Source organism: Bombyx mandarina, chromosome 12 (genome assembly GCF_030267445.1).
Source record: "Bombyx mandarina strain Sakado chromosome 12, ASM3026744v2".
Classification (NCBI taxonomy): domain Eukaryota; kingdom Metazoa; phylum Arthropoda; class Insecta; order Lepidoptera; family Bombycidae; genus Bombyx; species Bombyx mandarina.
In genome coordinates, this window is record NC_143219.1 from 14,029,009 (window position 1) to 14,044,196 (window position 15,188).

General features: G+C 38.7%; 1 protein-coding gene across 1 annotated transcript in view; it reads right to left on the reverse strand.

Annotated features, from left to right (window-relative positions):
- LOC114248318 (polypeptide N-acetylgalactosaminyltransferase 2) overlaps positions 1-14,321 on the reverse strand; it is a 116,141-nt gene extending 101,820 nt beyond the window's left edge. The window contains exon 1 of the mRNA XM_089732118.1: positions 14,015-14,321. Coding sequence (XP_089588244.1) covers positions 14,015-14,107 — 93 coding nt within the window. The 5' untranslated portion in view covers positions 14,108-14,321. The remainder of the gene's footprint in view (positions 1-14,014) is intronic.
- Positions 14,322-15,188: the final 867 nt, after the last annotated feature.

The window sequence follows — 15,188 nt, forward strand, 5'->3', positions numbered from 1 at the left end:
AGTGAAGATAGATTGCAAGCGATGAAAATTTTGAAGGAAAAATGGGAATTCGCCAAATTTTCGTATATCATTAATAGCATTCATTAGAACAACATTAGTATCGGTACTAAATAATACCTAAGTAAATTACATAATTATCAATTATTAGAGTTACTTTTCTTAATCGTCCATTGCTGAAAAGCGTGACTCTGATTATTCTTTAGTTATAGTTCATTAAACTCTACAGCACAACCATAAATGGCAATAAGTGTAGCTCCTCCCTCTCTCCCTACGTTTGCCGCTAAGGACGCTGTTCCAACTCCATATATATTTGAGTTATCTTTTACGAGATTGAGAAGTAAAAAAATTCGCACTAAGCACACCGGTGATATATCCTTAGCTTTTTTTACCCCACCTAATCGTTGGAAGTCTAAGGGCTTATACCAAGTACACGCGGACCGGGTACACTGGCTCTAGCAAGAGGAGTAATTCGCAGAATCTATCACCAGAATCGCGACCCACTGAGAAGAGCTGGCGAGAAGCTTAGTGGGCTGTGTCTATGGGCTAGTTCTCACGTCGACGACTTGGACGAGGACGGTGACTATTCTTAATCATTTTTTTTTAATTGCTTATGTGGGTGGACGGTCTCGCAGCCCATCAGGTGTTAAGCGGTTACCGGAGCCCATAGACATCTATAACGTAAATGCCGACATCTACCTTGAGATATGAGTTCTAAGGTTTCAGTATAGTTACAACGGCTGCCCCACCCTCCGAACCGAATGGCATTCTTCACGACAGAAATTGGTAGGGTGGTGGTACCTAACCGTGCGGACTCACAAGCGGCTCTACCACCATAATATAATTTAATACGTTCTGCTTTGAAACGCGGGGCCATGATTATAAAATGTAATTAACTCTCGGACCAAAGTTTCAGATTAACGAAAGACGCCAGAGATTACTTCCAGCTAGTGCTAAGGTATTTCTAATATATATTTAGTATACACACATTTTCCGTGGATTCCTTATACGTGCTAAGCTAGTCTGTATCTGCAAACGAAAACTCCTTGTGCAAAATCACTGTTCAACAACTAGCAGTTATCGCAGTCAATAGACTTCAGAGAGTACACTATAGATAAATATGTAATATTAAATATATATTTTATATTAAATTAATTAAACACTTTTTAGGGTTATCGAAATACATACGATTCCTAAATATATAGCTAAATATATACTATAAACTCTACAATTTGTGTATAACCTAATTTATATATCAATACGCGAAGCAAAAACTTGGTACCTCTTTTTACGAAAATTACGCCAACGGAGGAGTATGAAATTTGCCACACTTAAGTATAGAGAATATAGAGAAGGAGTGCAGAATGTGGTTTTTTTTTTAAATTAAGCATAAATAAATAAATAAATAAATACACATTACACCCACTACCATGTATTTGACACACATGCATACTATTGGTTTATTGTCAAACTTTTCTTATTGCTTATAGTCTGTGGTCAAATTGAAAATAGATTAAATATTGTTTGTCTTTATTAATATTTGTCTGAAATGTAGTCTTGGCGAAATTTGTGATTATAGAAGTTTATTAGTCTTTGACAATAGAATCATAATTGTGTACAAACTTATAATTTTAATTAATTATTTGAACGAAGTTCCTTATGAGACGATGCGGAGGGGTACCCTAACCGGGAAAAAACGTCCGTAACGTAAGATTTTTATTATTTATGTACAGTCTTAGTATGATGGCTATACAGTGTCTAATATATAGTCTACGTGATGACGGCTATTATTATTATTCATATAAATAGCTGTTTCTTTGTATATTATTATTATATATTTTTTATAAATCATTGTGAATAAAATAAGGTTGATAGCTTTGTAAGGTAGTTCTTTTTTGTTTTACCAATAAAAAAATCATAATAAAAATGTATACCCGAATAATTACTTTGTGTATACCTCGAATACAACTTAAAATTAATATTTTTATAATAAGGAACTTCGTTCCTATCCGGTGTCCCACGACACCATACTTTTTTTTATTATAGTCGAATTTCGACTACCCCCCCGGTAGTCGAAATTCGACTATTAGGATTAATTATATCACAAGGTATAACCACAGCGAAGTCCATATTTAACCGCTTGCCCTCATAATATGGTTATGACCGTTCAAAAATCGCAAGTGAACGTGAGATTACGTGAATCCATCGCGCTTAGTAACGGCGATCGAACCCAAGCTTTGCGGTTAGGGCTGTCAGTTCCATTCCCATTGTTATACTTATATCGCGTTCATGCAGACACTATCGTTCTGCGGTTATCTATATATTAATACGTGAAGCAAAAACTTTGTATCCCTTTTCACGAAAATTGCGCGGACGGAGGAGTATGAAATTTTCCACACTTATAGAGAACATAGAAAAGAAGTGCAAAATGCTAATTTTTTTTTAAATGATGCATAACAGGTACATTAAATCAATAAAGAAAACATTACACACACTACATACCATGTATTTGACGCACACACGCATGCATACTATTTATTGTCAAACTTTTGTTCTTGACGTCTGTTGTCAAATTGAGAATAGATTAAATATTGTTTGTCTTTGTTAATATTTTTTATAGTGTAGTCTTGGCGAAATTTGTGATTATAGAAGTATAAAATACAATCATAATAGTGTACAAACTTTCAATTCCAATTAATTATAGTCGAATTTCGAGTACTGCGGGACCTCTAGTTATTTTAAATTTGATTTCGAGGAATTTATTTGGATATGGATTATGGATTTTAATAGAATTGTAATAAGCACTGTAGCTGTACTTTTGGACAATAAATACAAAAAAAATCTCACACATGAGAGACAATTCGAAAGATTGGCATATCTCTTTCATTCCATCACGTCAAGGACGATTTAACGCCAGTCTTTATGACGTCATGAAAAGCGACCATATAAATTGTTTTGAAATTACAGCGAAGGGTAAATGGTAATTTACTGATGGTAGGGTTACGCAGTAGGGTAATTAAAAGCGCGCGCATCGGTTTCAAGGGTGGGGGGAGCCACGATACAAACAGTACAGTTGAGACTTCGATTTCATGTAACGGATGACTGAGCTGACCTTAACCACTCAGATAGGCAGTGATGATGCCCATCTAGGTAATTTTCGTTTGGTCCAGATCAGCCTTTCCGAAAGTGGGCGATAACGCCCTCTTGTGGGCACTGCAAGCCTAAAGAGGAGCGGTAAGAGAGCGAGAAAAAAATGGGGCCATTTTTTTCTCCAAATTACAAATCGCCTCCCAAGCGGAAGCTTTGTAATTTCATAAAGGAGGCACTCTTAGACACCGTCTAAGCTATCACTATAGTGGTTTTTAAGTAGGTGAAAAAATGGGGGCGTTAAAAAATAATTACTTCTCAAAGTAGACCAAATAAGTTTGAGAGTCCCTGGTCTAGATAATCGGACTAGCTCACGAAGACTCGACATTGCACGAGGAGCGAGTAGATACTAACCATACAGCACAGATACTCTACCTAGCACAAATAAAATGTTAATTGAAAATTATCCACTTAAGACCAGATGAGCCATGCGCTCGTTCGCTGAGCACACATTAAAAATTGCTTAATCAATAGATAGCCGTTCGACTTCCCTGCTATTGTTTGATAGCTCAGTGTTTTGTAACAAATACGCCAGTAAGATGCGTACACGGCGCGGCGTCAGGGATCGTATCGTTAGCAATATTGATATATGAGATTCAATTACGCTTTCAGAGTTTTTTTATTGCCTCAATAAGTAGATGGGCTGGTGGAAATAATGGCGATCCGACGCTATATTGCAAAAGCGACAGTGGGGTTGTTTGATTGACTAAACTCTCTTCTATTTACCACCAGACAACCCCATGTGGGTTGATGCCCTGGCTATTTTGCGGTAGGCAGCGGTTTGGCTCTGCCCCTGGCATTGGTGAAGTCCATGGGTGACGGTAACCACTCACCACCAGGTGGGCTGTAAGCTCGTCTGTCTACAAGGGCAATAAAAAAAATATTAATCACGCACCAAAAAAATTACAGTAAGCAGATACATTGAATAATTATTGTAATATTATCAGTAGCAGCCCTATTCGTTTCTAAAATAATGACACAATAACAAGGTTAACAATGACATAAAAAAAAATTACGGAAGTGGCGTCAAGACACGATTGGCTTTTGCTTTTATTTGAAAAGGAGCGCGATATTAAAGCACGATGCTTCGAGTGGAACTTTAGTATTCGAAAATGAGGAAGAATATAATCAGACCTTATTACAAAAAAAAATGGTTGGCTGTAAAGGCGGTTTACGGACGATAGGCTACGCTCAAGAAGAGGCGGAACGTGACACTTTTTAAAATTTTGATTTTTATTTCTGTAGACGACGCATCATTTTGTTTTCAATACGCTTTTGTTAGCTTCAGACGTATATAATATGTTTGTAACGGAATCTTTGAATGATTTTGACCCCTTTTAAAACGTCGGATTAACTCGAAATTCGGTATACTTATTAAGGACCAATGACGATTCAATATTTAAAAAAAAATTGAAAAAATTTATATTCAACTAATAATTTAAAAATAAATAAAATATTTAGAAAAAACTAACAAAATTTTATGTTCTGTTTTTTAGTTGGATTTTCTATAAAAGCGTATTTTGTTAGTTTTTTAAACTATTATTTATTTAAGTCAAATCTTGGTACACGATTCTCGAACGAATAAACACGAGGATAAAGTACTAAATTAATTTGTAATCACCTGACACGTTAGAAGCACTATAATTATCGTATTTTTTTTTGTAGACGTCTCCGATATACACGTAGCGACGACATGACTGCTTCATTGGAGAAGTCGCTCGTAGACAGGTATTCGCGAAGAAAAACATGTATAGACAATTGTACTGGTGGTAGGACCTCTTGTGAGTCCGCGCGGGTGGGTACCACCACCCTGCCTATTTCTGCCGTGAAGCAGTAATGCGTTTCGGTTTGAAGGGTGGGGCAGCCGTTGTAACTATACTTGAGACCTTAGAACTTATATCTCAAGGTGGATGGCGCATTTACGTTGTGAATGTCTATGGGCACCAGTAACCACTTGACACCAGGTGGGCTGTGAGCTCGTCCACCCATCTAAGCAATAAAAAAAAAGACAGTTAATCGTGATTATAGTTCATAGTTCAGTATATATGGAGATTTAACCCAGGGAGAGTTGACTTCAGGCAGGCGGTCGATCGTAAACTCAAGCCAAATTCATATGCAGCATGATAAGAGAGCATATACATATGTTTTTTTTCCTACCTAATAGCTAATAGTCTAATAGCCTAATAGCTATTCCAGCTTCTCTTCAAAGCCATCGTATGCGACGAAGGCCGCCGTGAAAGTTGACCCACACAACCCGCTGAGTTTCTCGTCGGATCTTCTCAATTGCTCGCAATTCCAATCTGGGGGTAGATTCAGCGAACCACTGCTTTTGCTAGTCTTAGTAAGTTCTCTCAGATTCAGCCCGTGAGCTCATCTACCCGTCCGGACCTAGCCGGAATAGCCTCTTAGGCTACCAGCCAATAGGTAGAGAAAAAAAAACCGCTTTTGTTAGGGCAGATGTTAGCAAATTCTCTCAGGTTGAGCCCGTGTTCTCACCTACACGTTCGGTTAATCTAGCATAGCCGTCGAGCTTGCTGGCAATAGGTAAGTAATCGTCTTCTTCTATCTTCTATCTACATATATGAAAAGGAATTGCTGTTCGTTAGTCTCGCTAAAACACGAGAACGGCTGGACCGATTTGGCTAATTTTGGTCTTGAATTATTTGTGGAAGTCCAGAGAAGGTTTAAAAGGAAGGACCAGAGAAGGTTTAGAGCAATATGAAAATGCTAGGAATTAAATAAAAATAACAATTTTGTTTTTTCTTTGATGTGTCCCCCGTCGGACGGATTCCTGTTGTTTGTTTTAAGTTTATTTTATATAAAATCTTAGGTCTTTTATTTATCGATTGAGGCACTACGAAGTCTGCCGGGTCAGCTAGTATTAAAATAAATATTTCACAGCAAAACGACAATTTGTTCTCAAAGCACCAGAAAACATTATTATTTAATCGATTTTACAACGATATTCACATTTTACTAAACCGCTGTAAAACCCGTTAAATAATAGTGTTTATGTAACAATGTAGCACCGTCCTCGTCGAACCCGTCGCTTGCGACGAAGGGCTCGACGAGCGAACTAACCCATAGGCACAGCCCACTGAGTTTCTCGCCGGATCTTCTCAGTGGGTCGCGTTTCCGATCCGGTGGTAGATTCTGCGAAGCACTGCTCTTGCTAGGGTCAGTGTTAGCAACTCTCCGGTTGAGCCCCGTGAGCTCACCTACAAACGTTAGGGCGAAGCTGAAATAGCCTCTCAAGGCTATAAGCATAGGTAGAAAAAAAAAAAAGTGGATAGCCGCGCAAGGTAAAAAAAAATATCCTAGAAAACATTATGTTTCTTAACGTAGCTACGTAACAATATGGCGAAATAAATAAAAAAAATGATTAATTAATCGGACCTTGACACGGCTCAATAGTTTATTCCAAATTCCAATTTATTTAATTAATATTAATGAAAGTAGGTTCAAGATTCGAATCACAAATACAAATTCGAATATATTGTTTTTTTTTATTTATTTAATTGAATGATATTTAAAATAATATCTGTATAAATAATTATATACAATATAAAAGTTAAAAAAAAATACACCGAAATAGCAAAACCGACCTAGCAATTAATTTCAATATTTTTTTGTTATGTTATGTTGATACTGATGAGGATATGTTATAAAATTATTGTATTATCATCGATCCTTGATACGTGTGTAAATCTTCTAGTTAATTGGACGTCTTGAAGTCAGCAGAAACAAAGTCAGTAGGTTCAAAGTTTATGTTACATAAAAACAAACAAATAAGTAAGTTCGTTTTATTTTTATTGCATACGTGGATGGACGAGCTTACATCCCATCTGGTGTTAAGTGGTTACTGGAGCCCATAGACATCTACGACATAAATGCGCCATCCACCGTGAGATATAAGTTCTAAGGTCTTAAGTATAGTTACAACTGCTGCCCCACCATTCAAACCGAAACGCATTAGTGCTTCACGGCAAAAAAAAGCAGGGGGGTGCTACCTACCCGCGCGGACTCCCAAGAGGTCCTACCACCAGTAAAAGTCCGAGCTCCGATGACCGTTTAAAGCCAGATGAGACCAGAAAGCATCCGCCCAGCAACGAGATAAAAATACAGAGTGAAATGGGCAGGGAGCAACTGAATAACACAAGTTCCTGATAAAAATGAGCGTCATCTGGTTTATTTTCCTGTTCGGGACAGTTGAAGTCAACTTTATCGATAAAAGTGCGTGTGTTTATGTGTTTTCATTATTCCCTATACTAGCTGTACCCGTCCGATTCGCTGGGCATTTAAAATTAACATTATTATTTCTCACCCCCACAAAGATTCTAATCATTAACGCTCCCGCAACTGGTATAGGGAGTCCAACACTCATATAAATATTAGCCTATCCATTAAGTACATGTATTTTCTAGATGGATACCAAGTTTCAAGTCAATCGGATGCATGGTTCATTAGTTATACCGGAACATCCGTAAAAACCACTGTAGATTAATATATTAGTATATATGTTACCGGAAATGTATGAAATCAAGGAATTGTATACAAATCCTAGGAAATGTGTACAATTCCGATACTATTTAGGAAATGTATAAAATATTGTTTGAAAAACTATTTAATACATAGATATCCTAGGAAATGTATAAATTTCCTCGGAATTGTATATAATTCCAATATCGTATTAGGAAATGTATAAATTAAATGCTTTCTGTGATAAAACACGTTGTTAATAAAAAAAATTTATTATAACACTTATTGATACAATCGGGTAGCAGTCATACCGTAAAATAATAATAATATATTTGTAAGCTTGAGGGTAGACATTATTTTGTTGAACACCAAGTTAAACGAAGTCACCTTTGATTTCTGATTTAATCAACAATATGTTATCTTAACAATTCACTTTAACACTTGTCCAACTTTAACCAGTACGTACAACAGTCACTGAATCACACAACGTAACAACGATATAGTAAGTGCACCAGGCAAACGCAGTCCAACGAATGTTTTTCGCAAGGCACGCACCGCCTTTTTATACTAGCCGGCGCAGCTGGCTTATGAGTCACTTCTGTTGCACGAGTGGAACGACACGGCCGGCGCACCCGGCTTGTGTGAGTCACGCCTGTTGCACGTGATGTTTATTAGAAATATTGTTAACGCCGTCACGGCCATACTGACATGCGCTCGTCCTCGTGCGCCTTTTTATGGTTGTTCTGTAGACAATAAGCGTATTCGTTCATCCTGACATTAACGGATGCAACTTAAAACGTGGTCTATGATATTAACAATCTAATACGGTTCGGTTCGCATAATTCTTCAGAAAATCCTATACTGGCTATAAATACTGACTGCTTACATACCTGGGCCAGTTCATTTAAATCTCTTCAGGTATGTAAGTATGTCCCTTTTAACTTAAATCGGAATTGTTATCCCTTCAGTTTTTCGAACTGGACCGGATAATGCTAGACCGGATCGCAATCCCTGTAGCTAATTGTTGTGGCTAGTCCGGATGAAAATCCCTATAGCCAAGCCATTGGACCGGACAGACCCTTCAATGACTTCACACTTTTTTTTTTTCTTTTTTTTTTTTCTCTTTTTTTTTTTTTTATTCTTTGCTAGTCCGAATCAACATCCCTTTAGCCAAGTCGTTGGACCGGATACACCCTTCAACGACCTACATTTTTTTTTTCTTTTTTTTTTTTTTTTTGCTAGTCCGGATTAACATCCCTTTAGCCAAGTCATTGGACCGGATACACCCTTCAATGACTTACAATTTCTTTTTTTTTTTTTTTTCTCTTTTTTTTTTTTTGCTAGTCCGGATTAACATCTCTCTAGCCACATACAATTCTCTTTTTTTTTTTTTTTTAATCTGCGTGTACGGTAGCGTTTGTTAAAACATCTCTTAAACCAGAACATTTATACGGAATTTCTTCAGAAATAGTGCGAGCCCGACCATCGTTTTCTACATTTCCAACACCTGCACCTGAGGTGCCTGAGCTTACAGACATTGTATCACTACCCGCAGACTATGTTTGCTGTATCGCTATTTGCGGACAAAAATGTCGCTTCTATTGTCAGTGATAGAGTCGTCATCATTAAGATCAGTTTCATGAACAAGATTACTTAACCCATCTGTGTACGCCGTCACGTCATCGTCACTATAATTTTCAGAAATTTCTAGTAGGCCTGACGGGCCTCGAGGTACTTCGCGTAAGTTTTCATGGGAAACTTTGTACACTAGAACCATTTACATGTCTCAACTTATACCTATCGTTTTCCAAAACTGCAGATGATTGAAAGATTACTGGTGGTCCGGAGGCCTTTCCCGCTTCACCGGGACGGGTGGGCGAGCAAAGGCTCAGCCAAGAGGGGTGGGATTTGCTAACAACTGCCCGAGTGCCTCCAAAGGAGACCTAACAACTCAAGAGCAATTGCTTCGCGAATGAATCTACTACCGGATCGGAATCGTGACCCACTGAGAAGATCCGGCGAGAAACTCAGTGGGCTGATGCATGGGTTAGGTTGCACGTCGACCTCTTTGTAGAGTTCGATGAGTACGGTTACCGGGGTTCCTCAGCCTGCTCCTAGTGTTAGAGCTGAAGGTATCTAATGCAAGAGTTATTGGATCTGGTGGATCCGTAAGGACGTGTCTAGGGCGACGACGGTGACTTGCTCCTGCGTGATCAGGATTCGGGGTGCAGTAATGTTGAAGGGACCTTTATATTTTCGGTCTAATTTACGAAAACAAAACCCCCAGCGGAAAAGAGTTTGACTTTAGCTTTGCCTCGACTAAACCAAGCTTCTGTTTGTGCCCATTTTTTTTTTTTTTTGTTTTCGCAGGCCTTCGACCGTGCTAAATCAAGATCTAATCTAGAGGGATTATCACTCTGTTGAAACTTAGATATTTCAAGTGAACTACCCTGAACGGTAAACATCTATTCTATTGGAGTAAACCCTGTTACTCGACAACGTGTACTATTAAGGGCGAGTTGAATATCCCCTAACTGCTCTTACCATGATTGGTCCGAGTTACTTTCAGAACAAAGAGTGACTTGTTCATGAAACCGCTTACCATTGAATAAATTACTATGTTTTTTTTTTTTTTTTTGAGACTACATTCTGACCTTGAATGGAACATAAAGGGGAAGCCAAAACCACTTATCTGTAACACACTGAAGCTCTGGAACACACGTTGACGTCTCTGGTTGGACCTGCCACAGCACAGTCTCCTACGAGGCGGCGCACCCTAGCGCAAGTGCAGCCGGAGCGCGGGGGCTCCAATATCGGCAGTCCGTGCTGGAGGCGTGATCTCGTCGTTTGGCGGACCCGTCGGCCGGCCTCCGTACCGTCGAGGCGATCTGCCCGGTTCTCGCGGACTGGGTGGGCCGCGACCGCGGAAGTCTCACCTCCGGCTACCTGTGCAGACTCACAAGACATTTTACCACCATGCAAACTTCTTACCGCAACAAATCTTACCAGCCACCACGCAAACTACAATTTTACGGGTTCCACCTCTCTTACACGATGTTACTCCCACACTGAGGAAGCCAACCGCGAACACTTGTCAAGCACGCACAAGCACGCACTTCACCGGAAAAACCTGCATCCGCCAGCGGAACCCGAACACCGCCGCATCGCCAGACACGAACGCACCGGACGTCTTATCTTACAGGTCACGACGACTTCAGATGTGTCAATTTTTCTTCCCCACGGAAACTTGCTTTCTTGTTTGCTTGCTTGCTTGCTGGAGCCCGAAGTCATCGAACGTGTAGTGTTATTGGTATTGAATCGAGTAGATTCTAAAATTTCAGCGACAATTCACAGTCTCATGTCCTGGTTTACTGTACTAGTGCCATATAACTCTAGCAGTAGTCATTGGCTTAAAAACGATTCGTGTCGGAACTACCCACTCGTCGTGACAGATCCATTATTGCGATCGAAGTTTCACTTGAGATTTGCACTTGCCTTAATTTCTTGCAATAGCTTGTTACGTGTTGTATTTCCGTTAGTAAACGCCATGTGATGACGTCGACAGTCAAACTGGGCAACATGAGCCAGAACGTAAGATGTGACGATTTCTTCGTGGCTCAGATCTTCCATCGAGGTAACAGAGACGTTATTACACGACTTACGTATGCTGCATTCACGTTCTTGTGGCGTACCACTACTAGTATTCTGATCTGCATAATGTTTTTTTTTTTTGCTGTACTTCGAACATGTTCAAACACGTCACGCCAGTGAGAGTAGAGTCCTGATCTCACTTCTGATGTAAGCTTGAGGGTAGACATTATTTTGTTGAACACCAAGTTAAACGAAGTCACCTTTGATTTCTGATTTAATCAACAATATGTTATCTTAACAATTCACTTTAACACTTGTCCAACTTTAACCAGTACGTACAACAGTCACTGAATCACACAACGTAACAACGATATAGTAAGTGCACCAGGCAAACGCAGTCCAACGAATGTTTTTCGCAAGGCACGCACCGCCTTTTTATACTAGCCGGCGCAGCTGGCTTATGAGTCACTTCTGTTGCACGAGTGGAACGACACGGCCGGCGCACCCGGCTTGTGTGAGTCACGCCTGTTGCACGTGATGTTTATTAGAAATATTGTTAACGCCGTCATATTCATATTATCTTACTAATTAAAACTTCTAAAATCAACTATCTATTAACTTTTAACGTATCACAAAATCAACTTATATTTATTCTTATAAAATCAAATTTTCATTTGGCAAGTAATCAGTCTGATAATTAAGTAATTATAAATGTCAAAGTATAAAAGTATATCTTTATGTTATAATACTTTGTCAGTCCATATAGCTATTTATTTTTGCAGGGTAAGCTCGAATGGCATTTGGAAGTACATAATACTTTATTTTTAAAACACAGACATCTTGATGTAGCACAGTTTTTCTTGCAAAGGCACTTCTTAAATCCCTGGCCGGTTCCAGTGGATTGTAAGTTGGCAACTGACCGTAGTGCAAGACTCGTCCCGCTGTCCCCGCGTACCCACCAATATCTTAAATGTTTTACATTTCCGATTGCTATTTAGGAAATGTATAGATTTCCTAGGAAATGTGTAATTTGTAAGTATAATATAATTTTTTTCACACATTTCCGTGCGATTTTAGGAATTACATACATTTCCTAGGAATTGTATACAATGACGGATTACATACATTTCCGTTAACATATATACATATATATGACGCTTCCTATTTAATAACATAATCTAATATATAAAATTCTCGTGTTGCGGTGTTTGTTGCCAAACTTCTCCGTAATGGCTCAACCGATTCTCATGAAATTTTGCGGGCACAACGGGTAGCTCTGAGAATCGGTCAACATCTATTTCTCATACCCTTAAATATTAAGGTTGGTCCACCAAAAAAAAAAATCCTAGAAATAATGTTTATGGCAAAACAACGTTTGCTGGGTCAGCTAGTAATCTATGAACACAATAATTTAATAGCTGGATCTTTACAGTGTGTCGCGATTTCGATCCAGTGGTAGATTCAGCGAAGAACTGCTCTAGCTAGAGCCAGTGTTAGTTAAACTCTCTCAGGTTAAGCTTGTAAGCTCATCTACCAATAAGTGCGTAGCTGTAATATTCTCTTTTACGCTGTTAGCGAATGGGTAGGGAAATAAATAGAACAATTTAACAGCATTGCATGTGAGTAGGAGATGTATGGAAATGGTAGTGCAAGGTAGAGGAGGAAGAGGTCGACCGAAGAAGACATGGATGGAGTGTGTGAATGAAGATATGAGAGAGAGAGGAGTGAGTGTTGAGATGACGGCTGATAGAAGAGAATGGAAGAGAAAAATTAGCTGTGCCGACCCCACCTAGTGGGATAAGGTGGAGAAAAAAAAGAAGAAGATAGCTAGATAACTAGCTGATCGCTCGATACCAAAACAAGCTTTATCGAGAGCTCCTAAATACATTTCTGGTAGGTATATTACCATTCACTTAGAATATCTCGGTCTACCTGTGTGTAAAATTCACACTAAAATTATCTAATTTGAATGTTTACAATACAACGAATTCATTCAAGAACAATTCACGTGACATTATACTCAATAAAATTGTTGTTCTTTTTTTGGGTGTACAATAAAGAATAATCTCTCTCTCTCTCTCTCCAAAAATCCACAAAAGTGTTCTGCATTTTTTAAATATCCCTTTCAAATCGTTATTTTTAAAAAGCGTAATACACTCTCTCTCTCTAAAAATCTACAAAAGAGTTCTGCAGTTTTATTTTATATATCCCCTACAAATAGTTATTTTTGAAAAGCGTATTACATACTTTTTACAAGAAACAAAATTGGACCCGCGATTGTTTTTATACGTATGTGAGTAAAACAATCGTTATCAGTAAAAGCGCGGACGCGTTGGTAGACCCGGGTCATGCGCTGTGTGCCCGATTGCACCGACATCGTCAACTAACAGCTGATTAATGTTAACCAAACGAAATATTCACAATCGATCAGCATTCAATTTACAATTTTAATGTACGTAATTCTCAAGCTTCAAAAAACGGTATCCCTGATTTCGAGTTCACAGAGCGTTTTAAAATGTTAGTTGTGATGTCTTAGATTAAACTGCATAACTGCGACCATTTTAACGGTGAGATATCCATAATTTATCGAACAGTAAGTACACTCTAAGAGGTCGCGACCTGATAAAATAACAAGAAAATGAACTACAAAAGAAATATAAGGGATTTACACAAAATTGTAGCAACGTAATGTTAAGATATAGACAACAATGATCACACAAATAAAAATCGTATAAACGTCTAGAAAAAATAAACGTATCTAACATAAATTATATCTATTATTTTATATAATACGAAATACCTTTACTTGTGGCGTGTCAGGTTGCATGTAGTAAAATAAGAAAAACATCCAAACAGCTCCAACGAGCACCAATATCTTAATGTTGCGTCTCATTTTAGATTTATATCTTTTTTAATTAAATAAGTAGAAGAAAAAAAAAACGTCACTATTCCCGTAAACACGATCGCCGATCGAATGTTTGTCCGCGTTCGTAATGAATGTACCTAATTTAAATATGGCGGCGCGCGGCCGCGCTCCGGGCTGCGTTAGGCCGACTGAACTCGCGGAATCACAGATACGATACGGAGCGAGCGAGTGGCCATGCGCGTATCGGTCGCAACACAGTATATACTACGGCATGCGGCAAAAATAGACATCCGCGCTAATGTAAGCATTAAGATATAAACCTCTCACTTGAATTTTCTAAGGCAGTTCGCAGTTCGAAGCTTCTGTTACTAAATAGTTGTTTTTGGAGCGAAGTTCCTTATGGCATGTCGCGGAGGGGTACCCTAACCGGGAAAAAACGTCCGTAACGTAAGATTTATTTTATTTTATGTATAGTCTTAGTATGATGGCTATACAGTGTCTAATGTATAGTGGCCATGCGCGTATCGGTCGCAACACAGTATATACTACGGCATGCGGCAAAAATAGACATCCGCGCTAATGTAAGCATTAAGATATAAACCTCTCACTTGAATTTTCTAAGGCAGTTCGCAGTTCGAAGCTTCTGTTACTAAATAGTTGTTTTTGGAGCGAAGTTCCTTATGGCATGTCGCGGAGGGGTACCCTAACCGGGAAAAAACGTCCGTAACGTAAGATTTATTTTATTTTATGTATAGTCTTAGTATGATGGCTATACAGTGTCTAATGTATAGTGGCCATGCGCGTATCGGTCGCAACACAGTATATACTACGGCATGCGGCAAAAATAGACATCCGCGCTAATGTAAGCATTAAGATATAAACCTCTCATTTGAATTTTCTAAGGCAGTTCGCAGTTCGAAGCTTCTGTTACTAAATAGTTGTTTTTGAAGCGAAGTTCCTTATGGCATGTCGCGGAGGGGTACCCTAACCGGGAAAAAACGTCCGTAACGTAAGATTTATTTTATTTTATGTATAGTCTTAGTATGATGGCTATACAGTGTCTAATGTTTATTGGCCGTGCGCGTATCGGTCGCAACACAATATATAC